The 14,950-nt window shown below is 40.8% G+C and overlaps 1 protein-coding gene across 14 annotated transcripts in view; it reads left to right on the forward strand.

The window, feature by feature from the left end:
- The window catches only part of TAF1 (TATA-box binding protein associated factor 1), a 91,358-nt gene that overhangs the window by 35,692 nt on the left and 40,716 nt on the right, over nucleotides 1–14,950 (forward strand). For all 14 annotated transcript variants that reach the window (XM_068532838.1, XM_068532824.1, XM_068532828.1 and 11 more), the window contains exons 24-32: nucleotides 1,601–1,766; nucleotides 3,164–3,375; nucleotides 6,562–6,670; nucleotides 6,888–6,986; nucleotides 7,278–7,455; nucleotides 10,605–10,672; nucleotides 12,080–12,202; nucleotides 14,025–14,117; nucleotides 14,197–14,281. In XM_068532838.1, the coding sequence (XP_068388939.1) occupies nucleotides 1,601–1,766; nucleotides 3,164–3,375; nucleotides 6,562–6,670; nucleotides 6,888–6,986; nucleotides 7,278–7,455; nucleotides 10,605–10,672; nucleotides 12,080–12,202; nucleotides 14,025–14,117; nucleotides 14,197–14,281 (1,133 nt within the window). The remainder of the gene's footprint in view (nucleotides 1–1,600; nucleotides 1,767–3,163; nucleotides 3,376–6,561; nucleotides 6,671–6,887; nucleotides 6,987–7,277; nucleotides 7,456–10,604; nucleotides 10,673–12,079; nucleotides 12,203–14,024; nucleotides 14,118–14,196; nucleotides 14,282–14,950) is intronic.

Consider the following 14,950-nt stretch of genomic DNA (forward strand, 5'->3'; position numbering starts at 1 on the left):
CGTTCTTCTGCCTCAGTTATTCTGCTATTGATTCTTTCTAGTGTAGTTTTCATTTCAGTTATTGTATTGTTCATCTCTGTTTGTTTGTTCTTTAGTTCTTCTAGGTCTTTATTAAACATTTCTTGCGCCTTCTCGATCTTTGCCTCCATTCTTTTTCCTAGGTCCTGGATCATCTTCACTATCATTATTCTGAATTCTTTTTCTGGAAGGTTGCCTATTTCCACTTCATTTAGTTGTTTTTCTGGGGTTTTATCTTGTTCCTTCATCTGGTAAATCGCCCTCTGCCTTTTCATCTTTTCTGTCTTTCTGTGAATGTGGTTTTTGTTCCACAGGCTGCAGGATTGTAGTTCTTCTTGCTTCTGCTGTCTGCCCTCTGGTGGATGAGGCTATCTAAGAGGCTTGATGGGAGGGACTGGTGGTGGGTAGAGCTGACTGTTGCTGCAGAGCTCAGTAAACTGGGCTCTGTAAAACTTTAATCCACTTGACTGTTGATGGGTGGGGCTGGGTTCCCTCCCTGTTGGTTGTTTGGCTTGAGGCAACCCAACACTGGAGCCTACCTGGGCTCTTTGGTGGGGCTAATGACAGACTCTGGGAGGGCTCACGCCAGGGAGTACTTCCCAGAACTTCTGTTGCCAGTGTCCTTGTCCCCACCGTGAGCCACAGCACCCCCTCCGCCTCTGCAGGTGACCCTCTAACACTAGCAGGTAGGTCTGGTTCAGTCTCCCCTGGGGTCACTGCTCCTTCCCCTGGGTCCCGGTGCGCCCACTACTTTGTGTGTGCCCTCCAAGAGTGGAATCCCTGTTTCCCCCAGTCCTGTCGACGTCCTGCAATCAATTCCCACTAGGCTTCAAAGTCTGATTCTCTAGGGATTCCTCCTCCCGTTGCCGGACCCCCAGGTTGGGAAGCCTGACGTGGGGCTCAGAACCTTCACTCCAGTGGGTGGACTTCTGTGGTATAAGTGTTCGCCAGTCTGTGAGTCACCGACCCACCAGTTATGGGATTTGATTTTACTGTGATGGCACCCCTCCTACCGTCTCATTGTGGCTTCTCCTTTGTCTTTGGATGTGGGGTATCTTTTTTGGTGAGTTCCAGTGTCTTCCTGTCGATGGTTGTCCAGCAGCAGCTAGTTGTGATTCTGGTGTTCTCACAAGAGGGAGTGAGAGCACGTCCTTCTACTCCGCCATCTTGGTTCCTCCTGATGCTTGAGTTTTAGTGATAGGATTCTGCACAGTTGTCCCTGGAAGTCTGTGTTAATTGGGAACCATTTTGCCTTTAGAACTTTGGGTTTGAACAAAGCCAAATCACAGGGAGAATTCCAAATTTGTTGCAAAATAAAGGCATGTTTTTAGTTCCACTGGGTCCTTTGTGTTTTCATTGGTTGGTTGGCAAAAATCTTAGGGACTCCTCAGGGCTTCTCATTCTGAGAGAGGTGCCTCTCTGCACGTGGAAGACTGATGAGCAGGGTAGATGGGGATGCCAGGTAGCCCCTTTTGTTTCATTCTTGGTGGATTACTTTAGTTCTGAGATGTTTGCTATCAGGACAGTCTTCTTGGTTTAAGTTTGCTTATGGATCTGTGATTTTTTTTTCCCCATTATTTAGTCGTAAATTTGCCCTTTTTGATGAACAGCATCGAGAAGAGATGCGAAAAGAACGGCGGAGGATTCAAGAGCAACTGAGGCGGCTTAAGCGAAACCAGGAAAAGGAGAAGCTTAAGGGTCCTCCTGAGAAGAAGCCCAAAAAAATGAAGGAGCGTCCTGACCTAAAAGTAAGTATATGTGGTGTGATCATAACTAAGAAAGCATAGCTTTTCCCTTAGCTTTTGGCATCCTCCCTTACTGGGAATGAGGGCAGTATTGTGGAAAACTAGTTTGAATTGATGTGGCCACTTGGGTGTTATTAGTACTCTTGCGACTGCTACTGACAACACCAGACTTGATCTGGTGTCACTGGGTGTCATTTATACTTCATCCATTGGAAATATTTTCTGTGAGTTGAGATAGGTGTGGTGCATTTTTTTTAACATGTACATGTATGTACTTACATGAACACATCTTGTTTTTAAATTGCATGTGCTAAAAGAAGCAACAGAAAAAAACATACAGGTTGCTTTGCATAATTTAGGTGGGATTCCAGATATTACTGTGCAGTGTAACTGTAACGTGCATCACAGAATGAGGCAAGTATATATATGTGTATGGCTGGTTCGCTTTGTTGTGGGGCAGAGGCTAGCGCACCATTGTGGGGCAATTATACTGCAATAAAGATGTTAAAAAAAAAATTGAGGCAACTGTGGTACAGTGGAAAGAGCCATGGACTCGGAAACAGAAGATCTGGGTTCAGGTTCTTGTTCTGCCATTTAGTAGCTCTGTGACCGTAACCTCTCCAAACCTGTTTTCTCTTCTATAAAATGATACCTGTCTCACACTGGTGTTGTATTAAAGTATATAATGCATGAGGAGCACTTTATAAACTGTAAAATTCTCAACCAATGTGAACTGCTGTTAACACGTACTGAGGTCATCAAGTATTTTAATGTTTCTTTCTTCTATGTGATATTATATAAGTATTGTATGATACAGTATTGATCCACTTTACAGATGAAACTGAGGGCAGTTGCAAAAGTAAGATGGAGACTTGGGTTTTTTCGGGTTTTTTGCCACTCTGCCTGGCTTGTGGGATCTTAGTTCCCTGACCAGGGGTTGAACCCAGGCCTTCTGCAATGAGAGCACGGAGTCCTAACCACTGGACCACCAGGGAATTCCCGGAGACTTGGTATTATTAAGCCTTTTCCTTGAGGCTGGGAATACACCCATGCTGGCTGCCTGTGAGGCTGAATGCAGCCTTGGGCTTCCAATAGCCTTTCTTATGCATATTTAATATTTTCATAGTTTACAACTTAAATTGGGGGTAGAAATCCTCTCCCTTTTCTCCCTCACTTGGTTTTTAAAGTAATGTTCAGTCTCTGGATTTCATTTTGTTTTTAATGTGTCATTTCCATACATGCACTTTTGTCCAGTGCCTTCTGGTTGAAAGGCATATAATGATTGTTAGAATAAAAGTTCTGGGCCTGCCTTTGTTTCTCTTCTACCTTCTATATATTTCTTAAAGCTAACACAAAGAAGCCTGCTTACCTCTGACATGCTGATACTTTTCCTTTTGCAGCTGAAATGTGGGGCTTGTGGTGCCATTGGGCACATGAGAACAAACAAATTCTGCCCCCTTTATTATCAAACAAATGCTCCACCTTCCAACCCTGTTGCCATGACAGAGGAGCAGGAGGAAGAGTTGGAAAAGACAGTCATTCATAATGATAATGAAGAACTTATCAAGGTTGAAGGGACCAAGATTGTCTTAGGGAAACAGCTAATTGAGAGGTAAGAGATAGCAGGTGGGAGAGATCTGTTGGAGGTTGGTGATATCAATGGGTGGCAGGGGTGGATGTGATGTGTTCTCTGAAGTGGAATGTAGGACATAGGAACTTTGATGGATTTTCCTCACTAATTGTTGCCGGTAATGAAAATTAGTCTTGTGAAGCACTCATTAAGCTCCACCACTTGCCCTTGGGCATGCTGCCTAACTTTTCTGAGTCTTAGTTTCCTTATTTACAAAATAAAATCACCCTTACAATGGTAGCTATGAAGGTAAAATGAGGGAGACTATATAAAAAATGTAGTATAGTGCCTGGCATATAGTAGATGCTCTTCCTATTCTACTTCCAGGCACTTGTAATATTTGTAAGGTCCCTGATCTCAGATGTTCTGATAATGGACCATCCAAAAAGATTAAGGAGACAAACTGTGCTTATACTTATCTGTCTCTTGCCCTCAGAGAATTTGATAATCAAGTAGAAAAGTTTTTAAATAAAAAAAAATTCTCCCCTAAATTTTTAGTTTGAAAATTGCAAACCTACAGAAGAGCTGAAGGAATAATAAAGTTTGTTGTTCCTCTAAATTCACCAGCTGTTAACATTTGTCACATTTGTTTCATCTTTATTTATCTAAAACATTTTCTTTCTGCTGAAGCATTTGGAAGTTTTAGGCATCATGGCATTTCACTCAGATTCTTTAGCACACGTCTCCTAAGAATAAAGATGTGGCAAACATGATACTATTCCTACACGTAAGAAAATTAACATTAATTCAATAGGATCTAATATTCAGTCCTTATTCAAATTTCCCCAGTTGTCTCAATGTCCTTTATTGCCTGCCCCTCACCCCCCTTCAGGATCCAATTCCAGTTCAAACATTAAGTATTTTGAGTCTCTCTTAATCTAGAACTGTCCTCCCCACCTTTTTGGTTTTCATGACTTTGAATGTTTTGAAGAGTCCAGGCCAATGGTCTCATAAAATATTCCACATTCTGGATTTGTCTGTTTTCCCATTGATTATATTCAGAGTAAATGTCTTTGGCAAGATTACAACATAGGTGGTGTTATGTACTTACTGCACCACATCAGGAAGCAGATAACGTCAGGTTTTCTCAGTATTTTGATTATCTTATTAAAGTGTTAATCCCCAGATTCCTCTATAATAAAGGTATGTTTTTTCCATTGTAATTAATATGTGGGTGAATATCCTGGTTTTTTTTTTAATTTTTTTTTTTTTTTTGGCTGTGTTGTGTCTCCATTGCTGCACGTGGGCTTTCTCTAGTTGTGGCAAGTGGGGGCTACTCTTCATTGCGGTGCGTGGGCTTCTTGTTGCAGTGGCTTCTCTTATTGCGGAGCACGGGCTCTAGGCGTGCAGGCTTCAGTAGTTGCAGCATGCGGGCTCAGTAGTTGTGGCACGTGGGCTCTAGGGCACACGGGCTTCAATAGTTGTGGCGTGCAGGCTCAGGAGTAGTTGTGGCTCGTGGGCTTAGTTGCTCTGCAGCATGTGGGATCTTCCCGGACCAGGGATCAAACCCGTGTCCCCTGCATTGACAGACGGATTCTTAACCACTGCACCACCAGGGAAGTCCCTTTTTTTTTTTTCAGTAGCTTGAAACAACATACATTTATTATCTCACAGTTTCTATGGGTCAGGAGTCTGGGCACAGCTCAGCTGGGTCCTCTGCTCAGAGGCTGCCTTCAAGGTGTCACTAGGGACTGTGGTCTATCCTGCTAACAATCTTTCTCTCAATAGTTTTTTAACATCCATTGATGATCATTACCTGATAGCTCAGTTATTACATTGGGGGTTGCTTAATGGTGGTTTTTCTAATTCTTTTCATTCTTTCTACATTAACTGGCATTCTGTGAAGAGCTTCCCCCTCCCTTTTTTGTTTGGGTATTACTATAGATTCTGAAATTCTTTCTTTTGGAAACTTTAATATATTAAAATCTATTAACATCATTATTAATTTTGATGGCCAGATTGCCCCAAATTTGATCCCTTCAAGCCTGATCTGTGTCCTTTTGAAATGACCCTATAAATTTTGAAAACTTCTTTGCTTTTTGGCACGAGATGTTCCAGGCTGTCCTTGAAATTTCCCTGTCCCAGACCCAGAATCAGCCATTTCTCAGGGAGTCCTGGTTCCTTTTATTGGGGAATGGTATTTAGAAACCAATATCTAGGTGTTAGGTATGCTCATTGCCACTGAGATGTCATTGCTTCTAGGCCCTTAGTAGACAGAACTAGGAAATATACATATATTGTAAATCACAACTTCATATCAATACCTCCAATTCAAATTGTATCTCCTCATCTTCTCATCTTCCTCCATTTCATATTTTTATCTCATCCTCCTCATCTTCCTCCGTTTCATATTTTTATCCTTTCTTTGGTTCCCAACATCAATATATTTATTCATTTGCTCTGTCCTATGATATGTACAAAATAGTTTGAGAATTACAATACCAATACTACTACCAACAACAAATCTGTACAGTAGGTTCAAGGTGTTTTCTGTAATTTGTTGTCCTTGGATTATATGCCACTGAAGTTGTACAGTCAGGGTATTATATTCAAAATATATTTGAATTCTTTTTTGAGTATATAATTTTTAATTAATTTGATATGCAGTTATATTCATTTGTTTCTGTTTCTGTTTAGATTTGAGGGTTGTTTTCCATCCTCGTTAATTTAATTTATCAATATCTATAGTAGTCACGTCTTGAAGCACATTAGAAAAGGAAAATGTAGTATCTTGATCCCATATGATGGAAGGGAAAAAGGTGGATGGGCTTTTAATGATTGAGGGAGACTCAAATTAGTTTTTCTTTTCAAACCTGCTTTAATTTCTTCCTTGTTTCTATTCTGAGTAAGTTAAATTTCCTAGCCCTTTAATTACCCAAAGATAGAATGTTGGAGCTGGGAGGATTCTTGAAATTCCTTTAGCCTAGTTCCCTTATCTTCCAAATAGGAAACTGAGGTGAAGTTGTGGCTTGCCTAGTTCTTTATTAATTTGGAGATCCTATGAGGCCTTGCCTGATCTGAGCCTTAGAATGTGGATGTCTGGCCTTTGGTTTGGCTTTTTCCTCCCCAGGCTCATGCTCAGGTACTTTGGACTTTTTCATTGTAATTGCTTTTTTTCTGGGGACTAGAAATAGGGACTGCACACTATGAAAGTGTTATTGATTGCAGTGCAGATGAGGTTCGCAGAAAATCTCTGGTTCTCAAGTTCCCTAAGCAGCAACTTCCTCCCAAGAAGAAACGGCGAGTTGGAACCACTGTTCACTGTGACTATTTGAATGTGAGTATTGGCATTGCTGCTTTCTGACCAGATAGGGTTCTCATTAATTCCCCCAGCCCTCTAAGCCATGGCCCTGATATAGCCTTAGATTCTCTCCCTTTGGCCTTGCCCTGAGAATTACGTGTACTGTTCATTACCGGGTTTCCAAAATATATATTTATTGTGTTTTTTTTTTTTTTAATCTAAAGAAGCATTCTGATTTCTTATTTTTCCTTAGAGACCTCATAAGTCCATTCACCGGCGCCGGACAGACCCCATGGTGACATTGTCATCCATTTTGGAGTCTATCATCAATGACATGAGAGATCTTCCAAATGTGAGTTCATTGCATTCAGATCTACAGTATGGGTGGCAAGGCTGTTCTGCGTGATTTCAGATAGATGGCAGTAGAGTGTAGTCCTAGGAACCTGGAACTCCTAATTCTTTGGGATATAGTTTTTCATTTATTTTTTAACAATTTAGTAGAGGAAACAGACCTGCTCCATCTAGAAAGATTCCTTTGAGAGTTGATGGCCAGGTAGAGACAGGTAAGATGTGAGAGAGTCTTCAGGAATTGGTCTGGCAACTGTTCTTTGCTCATGGATGGTGCTGGTTCTTGTTTGCACAGACGTACCCTTTCCACACTCCAGTCAATGCAAAGGTTGTAAAGGACTACTACAAAATTATCACCCGACCAATGGACTTACAGACGCTCCGTGAAAATGTGCGTAAACGCCTCTACCCATCTCGGGAAGAGTTCAGAGAGCATTTGGAGCTAATTGTGAAAAATAGTGCAACCTACAATGGTAAGAATCACCTGTTCTTTGACTGCAAAGGTCACCTTTCAGATCCTTATTTATCCCTTACTAGTCCTAAATTTAGACTAGATTAGACTGACTGAAAGGACCTACAATGTATTAGTGCATTTTGGGGTTATGAAAATCAGGTAATGTACATTTTAATCATTTAATAAGTATTGCTTCTTTTTATTCCCACTTTTTTATGTATCCTCTAGAGAATTTAGAGAATCTGTTGAAATGAAACAATTGCATGAGAAGCAGTGGGAGATAGGAGTGAGCCTAAGTAAACAGAAGGGAGAGGCATTCAGTGTGGATGGAACCCCCGCAGAGTATGTGCTTGTTGACCATATTTGTCTTTGAGTTGGTCTACAAATCTGTTATAGGGGCTGTTATATGTCTACTTTGCTCAAAAGCTGGAAAGGCAAGGAGGAAGAAATCTGTTTTCTGAGTCTTAAAGAGTTCAAGAAACAGTGTAGCTTCTGCATGTAGAGGATAAAGTTTTCTGGTTTCCAGTTGTATCCTTAGTGTAGGGATTAAGGTTACAGATAGAGTATGAACTATGGCTCTGCCAGTTACTAATTGAGTTACCTTAGACAACTTATTTAACCTCTCATAGCCTCTTCAGTTTTCTTACTTGCACACATGGGACAATAGTAGTACCTAGATTTTAATTCGTTTCACAAGCAGGCCTGACCCATTTATCTAGTCTCATCTCCAGTGACTGGCTCCCAGACCTACTATAGATAGAGACTCCTGCTATGCTCAATGTTGTATTTAACTAAATATCCTATACCATGTCTTCATGCCTTTGTACAGTATTTGCCCTTTGTCTGGAGTGCCCTTTATTCCATTTCCAGTCATATTTCGAGACCAACTCATATCATCTCTTCATGAAGACTTATTCAGATTGCCCAAAGCACCCATTTTTTCAATCCTCTGTGCCCCCCCTAACACAATTAAATCAAGTTTTATAGCTCTTATGTGTTATATATAATTGTTTATATATCTGATTTTCCCATCACTTTGTGACCTCCTAGAGAGACTATTCATCTTTGTATTCCAAGGGCCTAGCAGAGTACAAGACACATACAAAGGAAGAATAAATTTATTAGTCCCAACTGTCATTCAAGGTGACAAGGATAAATGCATAAACAAAAATCAGCTTGGAAGGGGAATGGGAAGGTAAGAGTTGACTTTGAAAATACAGAGCTTGAGGTACTTGTGGGTCATTTAGGTGGCAGTGTTCGTAAAAATTTGGAAATTTAAGTTATGACTTTCACCACGTCACCCTCTAACTCAATCTTCCTTCTTCCTCATACCCAAATGCGGATAATAGTGTTAATAGTAGTAGTGCCACCATTGCTAGTATTGCTGTCCATCTAGTTGTACAACCTAGAAATGTTGGCCATTGTTATTCCACTCTCCCTGACCTATACTCATAGATCACTAAGTTGCATAAATTGTACCTTCTAAATTTTGCCGGAATACACCCCCTTCCTTTTGGTCTCCATTGCTAGTATCTTAGTTGAAGCCCTTGTCGTCTCTTGTTTGACCTCTTGCAATAGCTTCCAGACTTTCTCTCTGCTGCTTGCCTTAATTCTTCATACTGTTGACAGGGTATTTTTTTCTGATACACAAATTTGAAAAATTACTCTCTAGCTTAAAATCTCCAGTGCCTTTGTATCTCCTATGAGACCATTGTACTATGTCCCTTCTTGCCTTTCCAAGTTCCATTTCCTATGTCTCCTCCACACATACCTACCTGTATTCCAGTTGTACCAAACTACTTGTGATTCCTGTTGTGAAATTTATTGTTTCATGTTTCCATGAATTTGCTTACTTAACATGTTTTTGCATACTTTTTCCTCCCTCTGGAATGTTTTTCAGCCTTACTGTCTACCTGATAGACTTCTCCTGTTTAATAACACTGCTCGATTGTCATTCACAACAAGCCTTCCCTACTCCTCCCTGGTACTCAGATTTAATTGTTGTAAAACAACTTAAAACACGTTGCAACCCCTCCATAGTTCGTAGTAATCAGTGTATTCCTCTATTTGCACTTACACTCACTTTTTAAAAACTTTATTATGGAAATTGTTAGGCATATACAGAAGTAGAGAGAAAGTAAATAAACTTCAGTGCACCTATTCACCCAGTTCCACAATCACCAGCATATATGGCCAGTCTTGTTCATTGTTTAGCCTGTATTTCCAGACATCATATCATTTCATCTGTAGATACTTCAAGCACTTACACCCTGTCTTGCAATGCTTTATTTTCGTATCATTTTCTTTGACTAAACCAAGAACTCTCTAAGGTAGGGACTGTGTCTTATTTTCCCTTTATTCTCAACATTGAACATATCACAGACAGTCATTAAACAGTTGTTGAATGAATAAACAAACCCCTGTTAACTAATTAATAAGTAGTTGGGAAAAGAGCTGAGTTTTAGGCTCTGGGGAGCACTTACACGAAAGAATTGACAGAGGAAGATAAGAAAGTATACTGAAAGGAAGTAGCCAGAATTACTGTTTTTTTACATGAAAATGTTTTCACTATCCCTATGATGAGCTTAAATTAGGGTAGCCATAAGCAGGGAATGTAGGAGATAGTTGGAGGATTCTGTGAAGCTCTTGTTACGGATTTCAGGGAAACTAAAGTAATAGTCTGAGGTGGGGTGGAGGTTCTTTTCTGACAAAGGCTTTGGATTAGCCATATGTTGGGTGGACATCACAAACCATGAGTTCTGCAAACAAAAATTGCAGTCACAAATTTTGTATGCTAAGTATGGAAAGATTATAAATCATTCATTGGTCTCCTTAGCCATCCTTAAACAAATTGTCATTCCCCATCCATAGTTTTATTTTCAAGGTATTAAAGGCAACAGTATCGACAGTAGTACTGCTATGTATGGATATACACAAATAAGGGAGAGAGTTAAAATTAGTTTATTCATCCATATTGTGCATCTGCTATGTGTTAGGCACTGAAAAATGGAGATAAGACTGATACATTTGTCTAACCCAGCAGCTAGGCTGGTGCCTGGCACATATTAGGTGATTAAGTAAATGAGTTAAAAATCTGGAGAGGTGTTGGTAGCTCTTGCCTCCCATTTTTAGTGGTCCCATCTCTTTTATTGTTCCTCTGTAATCTAGGGCCGAAGCACTCATTGACCCAGATCTCTCAATCCATGCTGGATCTCTGTGATGAAAAACTTAAAGAGGTAAGACATTTAAAATGAGAGAAAAGCAGTAGAATGAAGCTGGCAGGTACCAGTATTGAGGAAGTAGGGAATGTAACAGAAGGAAGAGTAGAGAAATGAGGGAGTAGCCGGTCTTTTGTACGTTAGAGTCTGGAGGGGACCTTAGAAATCATGTAGTCTAATCCTTCCCTTTTGTAGATGGAAAAACTGAGGTCCATAGAAGAAACTAATTTGTCTTGGGCATCATGGCTATTAAATAGTAGGGCTACGATTAAAATATAAAATCCACATAACTCTTTAGAAAGGGCCAAGGAAATTGACTTCCCAGGAAGTCAGCTGAAGCTAAGAGACTGTTTTGGCAGGGAGAAATTTTAATTTTTAAAAGATAATCTATCTGTATTTCATCTTCTTAACAACAAAAAAAATGGCACCTTAATAGGCTTAAAAAATATAAGTATGATGATGTTAATATTGAAGTAGAAATTCCATAAAAGAGGATAACCAAATGGCCAGTAAACATGAAAAGATTCTCAACTTGATTGATCATTGGGGAGATACAAATTTTTTTTTTTTAGTTTTTAAATTTATTTTTATTTTTTGGCTGTGTTGGGTCTTTGTCCCTGTGCAAGGGCCCTCTCCAGTTGCGGCGAGCGGGGGCCACTCTTCATCGCGGTGCGCGGGCCTCTCACTGTCACGGCCTCTCCCGCTGCGGAGCACAGGCTCCAGACACGCAGGCTCAGTAGTTGTGGCTCACGGGCCCAGCCGCTCGGCAGCATGTGGGATCCTCCCAGACCAGGGCTCGAACCCGTGTCCCCTGCACTGGCAGGCGGACTCCCAACCACTGCGCCACCAGGGAAGCCCGGGGAGATACAAATTTAAACCATGATTAGTTAACACTGCATACCTCCCTTAGAAAGGGACAAAAAAGACAAAAAAACAAAAGACTGAGTTTTAGTGGGTGAGGATATGGAGCAGTTGACACACAAACTTTTTCCTAGTACCGTCTAAAATGAATTTATTGGGTTAGATTCCCTTACACAAAAGTCACTACTCAACAATAATGTGTTCAGTGTTTTCAGCAATAGTTTTATGGCAAAAGCAGTCTGATAATTAAAACTTAATTTGGTGAAGATGTGTTTGTTGTGGGAGCTAAGCTATTGATGCCCAGGGATGTATATTTTTGATGTTCTACAAGAATAGAAGATAGAATACCTAAAGGAATTGGTCAGTACATCTCTTTTGATCCTTTTACTGGAATATTATTTCTCTTATCTGGACTTTTTGTCTGGAACTGAATAGGCCACAATTCAAAGTTAGACTTTTTGGGACAAGGGCAATAGACAACTGAACCTTAAATTATCCTTAATACTCTATGGTGATTATACCTCAGGGAAACCCCTGCCTTTCCTTTGCTTTGTTTCATGTCAGAAAGAAGACAAATTGGCTCGTTTAGAGAAAGCTATCAACCCCTTGCTGGATGACGATGACCAAGTGGCATTTTCTTTTATTCTGGACAACATTGTCACCCAGAAAATGATGGCAGTTCCAGATGTAAGTGGTCTGTGTGTTAAATATTGTGAAGATAGTACAGGGGAGAGGAAAGGGTGAAAGGATGTGTGCCATGTGTATGTATGTTGGGGAGTCTGGAGCGTGGTGTTTGTCAATTCAAAATGGTATATAATTTTAAAAAGAAACTGTTTTGCTCTATGAGTGCATTATTGATATCAAAGAGGCCAGGAATCTGTGATATAGAGAGGTTCTTTATACCTGTTGTTGACATTCAGTATTTTAATGCTCCTGAATAGCCCTGGAGAGAAATTAGGATGCCAGCTAATGGGAGGTTTTGGATTTAGAGGTGCTTCTTAACAAATGAGAGTTTGATAATTACCCAGCATTCATTGTCTTTTTTTCCCTTATTTATTTATTTATTTATTTATTTATTTATTTATTTATTTTTGGCTGCGTTGGGTCTTCGTGCTGCGCGCGGGCTTTCTCTAGTTGTGGTGAGCGGGGGCTACTCTTTGTTGCAGTGTGCAGGCTTCTCATTGCGGTGGCTTCTCTTGTGGAGCACAGGCTCTAGGCGTGCGGGCTTCGGTAGTTGCGGCACACGGGCTCAGTAGTTGTGGCGCACAGGCCCTAGAGTGCAGGCTCAGTACTTGTGGCTCACGGGCTTAGTTGCTCCGAGGCATGTGGGATCTTCCCAGACCAGGGCTCGAACCCATGTCTCCTGCATTGGCAGGCGGATTCTTAACCACTGTGCCACCAGGGAAGTCCCGCGTTTGTTGTTTTTTGTTTCATTTTTTGTCTTGCAACTTTATGACAGGGGTACCATGTTGATTCTGTGTATCATTTTGTTGTAATGATCCTCCCTAGGGAATTCTGAACTGAGTTTCCTTTTGTGTTGTAGGCATATGTTGTGTATGCAGTAACGCTATAAACCAGAGTCCCCAATCTTTTTGGCACCAGGGACCGGTTTCGTGGAAGACAATTTTTCCACGGATGGTGGGTGGGGGACGGTTTCAGGATGATTCAAGCGCATTACATTTATTGTGTACTTTATTATTATTACATTGTAATGTATAATTAAATAATTACACAACTCACCATGATGCAGAATCAGTGGGAGGCCTGAGCTTGTTTTCACTTGCCACTCACTGATAGGGTTTTGATATGCGTCTGCAAGCCGTTGATTTATTATGGTCTCTGTGCAGTCAAACCTCTCTGCTAATTATCATTAATTATCATCTGCTAATCTGTATTTGCAGCCACTCCCCAGCGCTAGCATCATCACCTCAGCTCCACCTCAGATCATCAGGCATTAGATTCTCATAAGGAGCGCGCAACCTAGATCCCTCACATGCGCAGTTCACAGTAGGGTTCACGCTCCTGTGAGAATCTGATGCCGCTGCTGATCTGACAGGAGTCTGCTGATCTGACAGGAGTCGGAGCTCAGGCGGTAATGCGAGCGATGGGGAGTGGCTGTAAATACAGATGAAGCTTCACTTGCTCACTCACTCGCCTGCCCGACGCTCACCTCTTGCTGTGCGGCCCCGTTCCTAACAGGCCACGGGCCGGTACCGGTCCATGGCCTAGGGGTTGGGGACCCCTGGTGTAAACCTTCTGCATGGGACAAGGGAATGAGAGATTTTAATTGTGAATATAGAGTAGGGATCCTTACCCTACCAGGGCACATGAACCCATAAAGGAATCCCCTTAAATTATATGCAAAGTTTTGTATGATTATGTGTCTTTCTGGGAAAAGGGTCCATAGCTTTTGTCGGAGTCTTAAGAATATTTGTGACCCAGTGAAGTTTGAGAATCTCTGGTATAAAGAATGGTTTCCATTTAATTTCTCATGCTTTCTTTTTGCTAGTCTTGGCCATTTCATCACCCAGTTAATAAGAAGTTTGTTCCAGATTATTACAAAGTGATTGTCAGTCCAATGGATTTAGAGACCATACGTAAGGTGAGTGATTTGGTCTAAAAATGTCTTTTGGGAACCAAGTAACTTTGTGTATCTGAGTCCCTGATTCTTTTAATCACAGAATATCTCCAAGCACAAGTATCAGAGTCGGGAGAGCTTTCTAGACGATGTCAACCTTATTCTGGCCAACAGTGTTAAATACAATGGTGGGTATTTCTCCTTTTTTTCTCTTTCCATCAATATATCCATCCAACATTAGTTAGCATTATTAAAATTTAAGTGCATAAAGCAGGCTTGAGCCATGATAGTCAGCAGAATCAGTCATGTGACTTACTCTGCATTTTTTTTTAAAACAGGCATGTACTTTAGTGTGTTCTGTAAAGTTTGCTAATAACGTTTAATGATGAAAAAACAATGTATATTTATTTTCTAAACTTCGGAAAGCACCGAAAAATGAGATGAGAATAAAAATCAAATGGATATTACTTTGGGCCATCACTGCTTTCCATGAGATGTGAAAACTCACCTATGGGTGTGCTTCCTCAGAGCATGGGGTTTTTGCTCAATATGTGAAATGATTGAATAATGTATCTCAGGTGCTGTGCTAGCTACTTAATCTACCAGTGGGAAAGATATCATTGTCCTCATGTCAGTGAAGAGAAACAGTTAAAATGCAGCTTGGCAAGGGCTATATTAGAAGGATGTACAAAGTGCCCTAGAGGAGAGGAAGGAGTACCTTCACCTAAGGGTTAGGGAAGGCTTCATAAACAAGTTAATACAGTTCAGTTTTGAATGGCTCACTTAAGTGAACATCAGTTGAGCACCTAATATGTGCTGGCACTGATAGATGTTACAAATATAAAGTCAAATTAGAT

Source organism: Eschrichtius robustus, chromosome X (assembly GCF_028021215.1).
Source record: "Eschrichtius robustus isolate mEscRob2 chromosome X, mEscRob2.pri, whole genome shotgun sequence".
In the NCBI taxonomy this organism is placed as follows: domain Eukaryota; kingdom Metazoa; phylum Chordata; class Mammalia; order Artiodactyla; family Eschrichtiidae; genus Eschrichtius; species Eschrichtius robustus.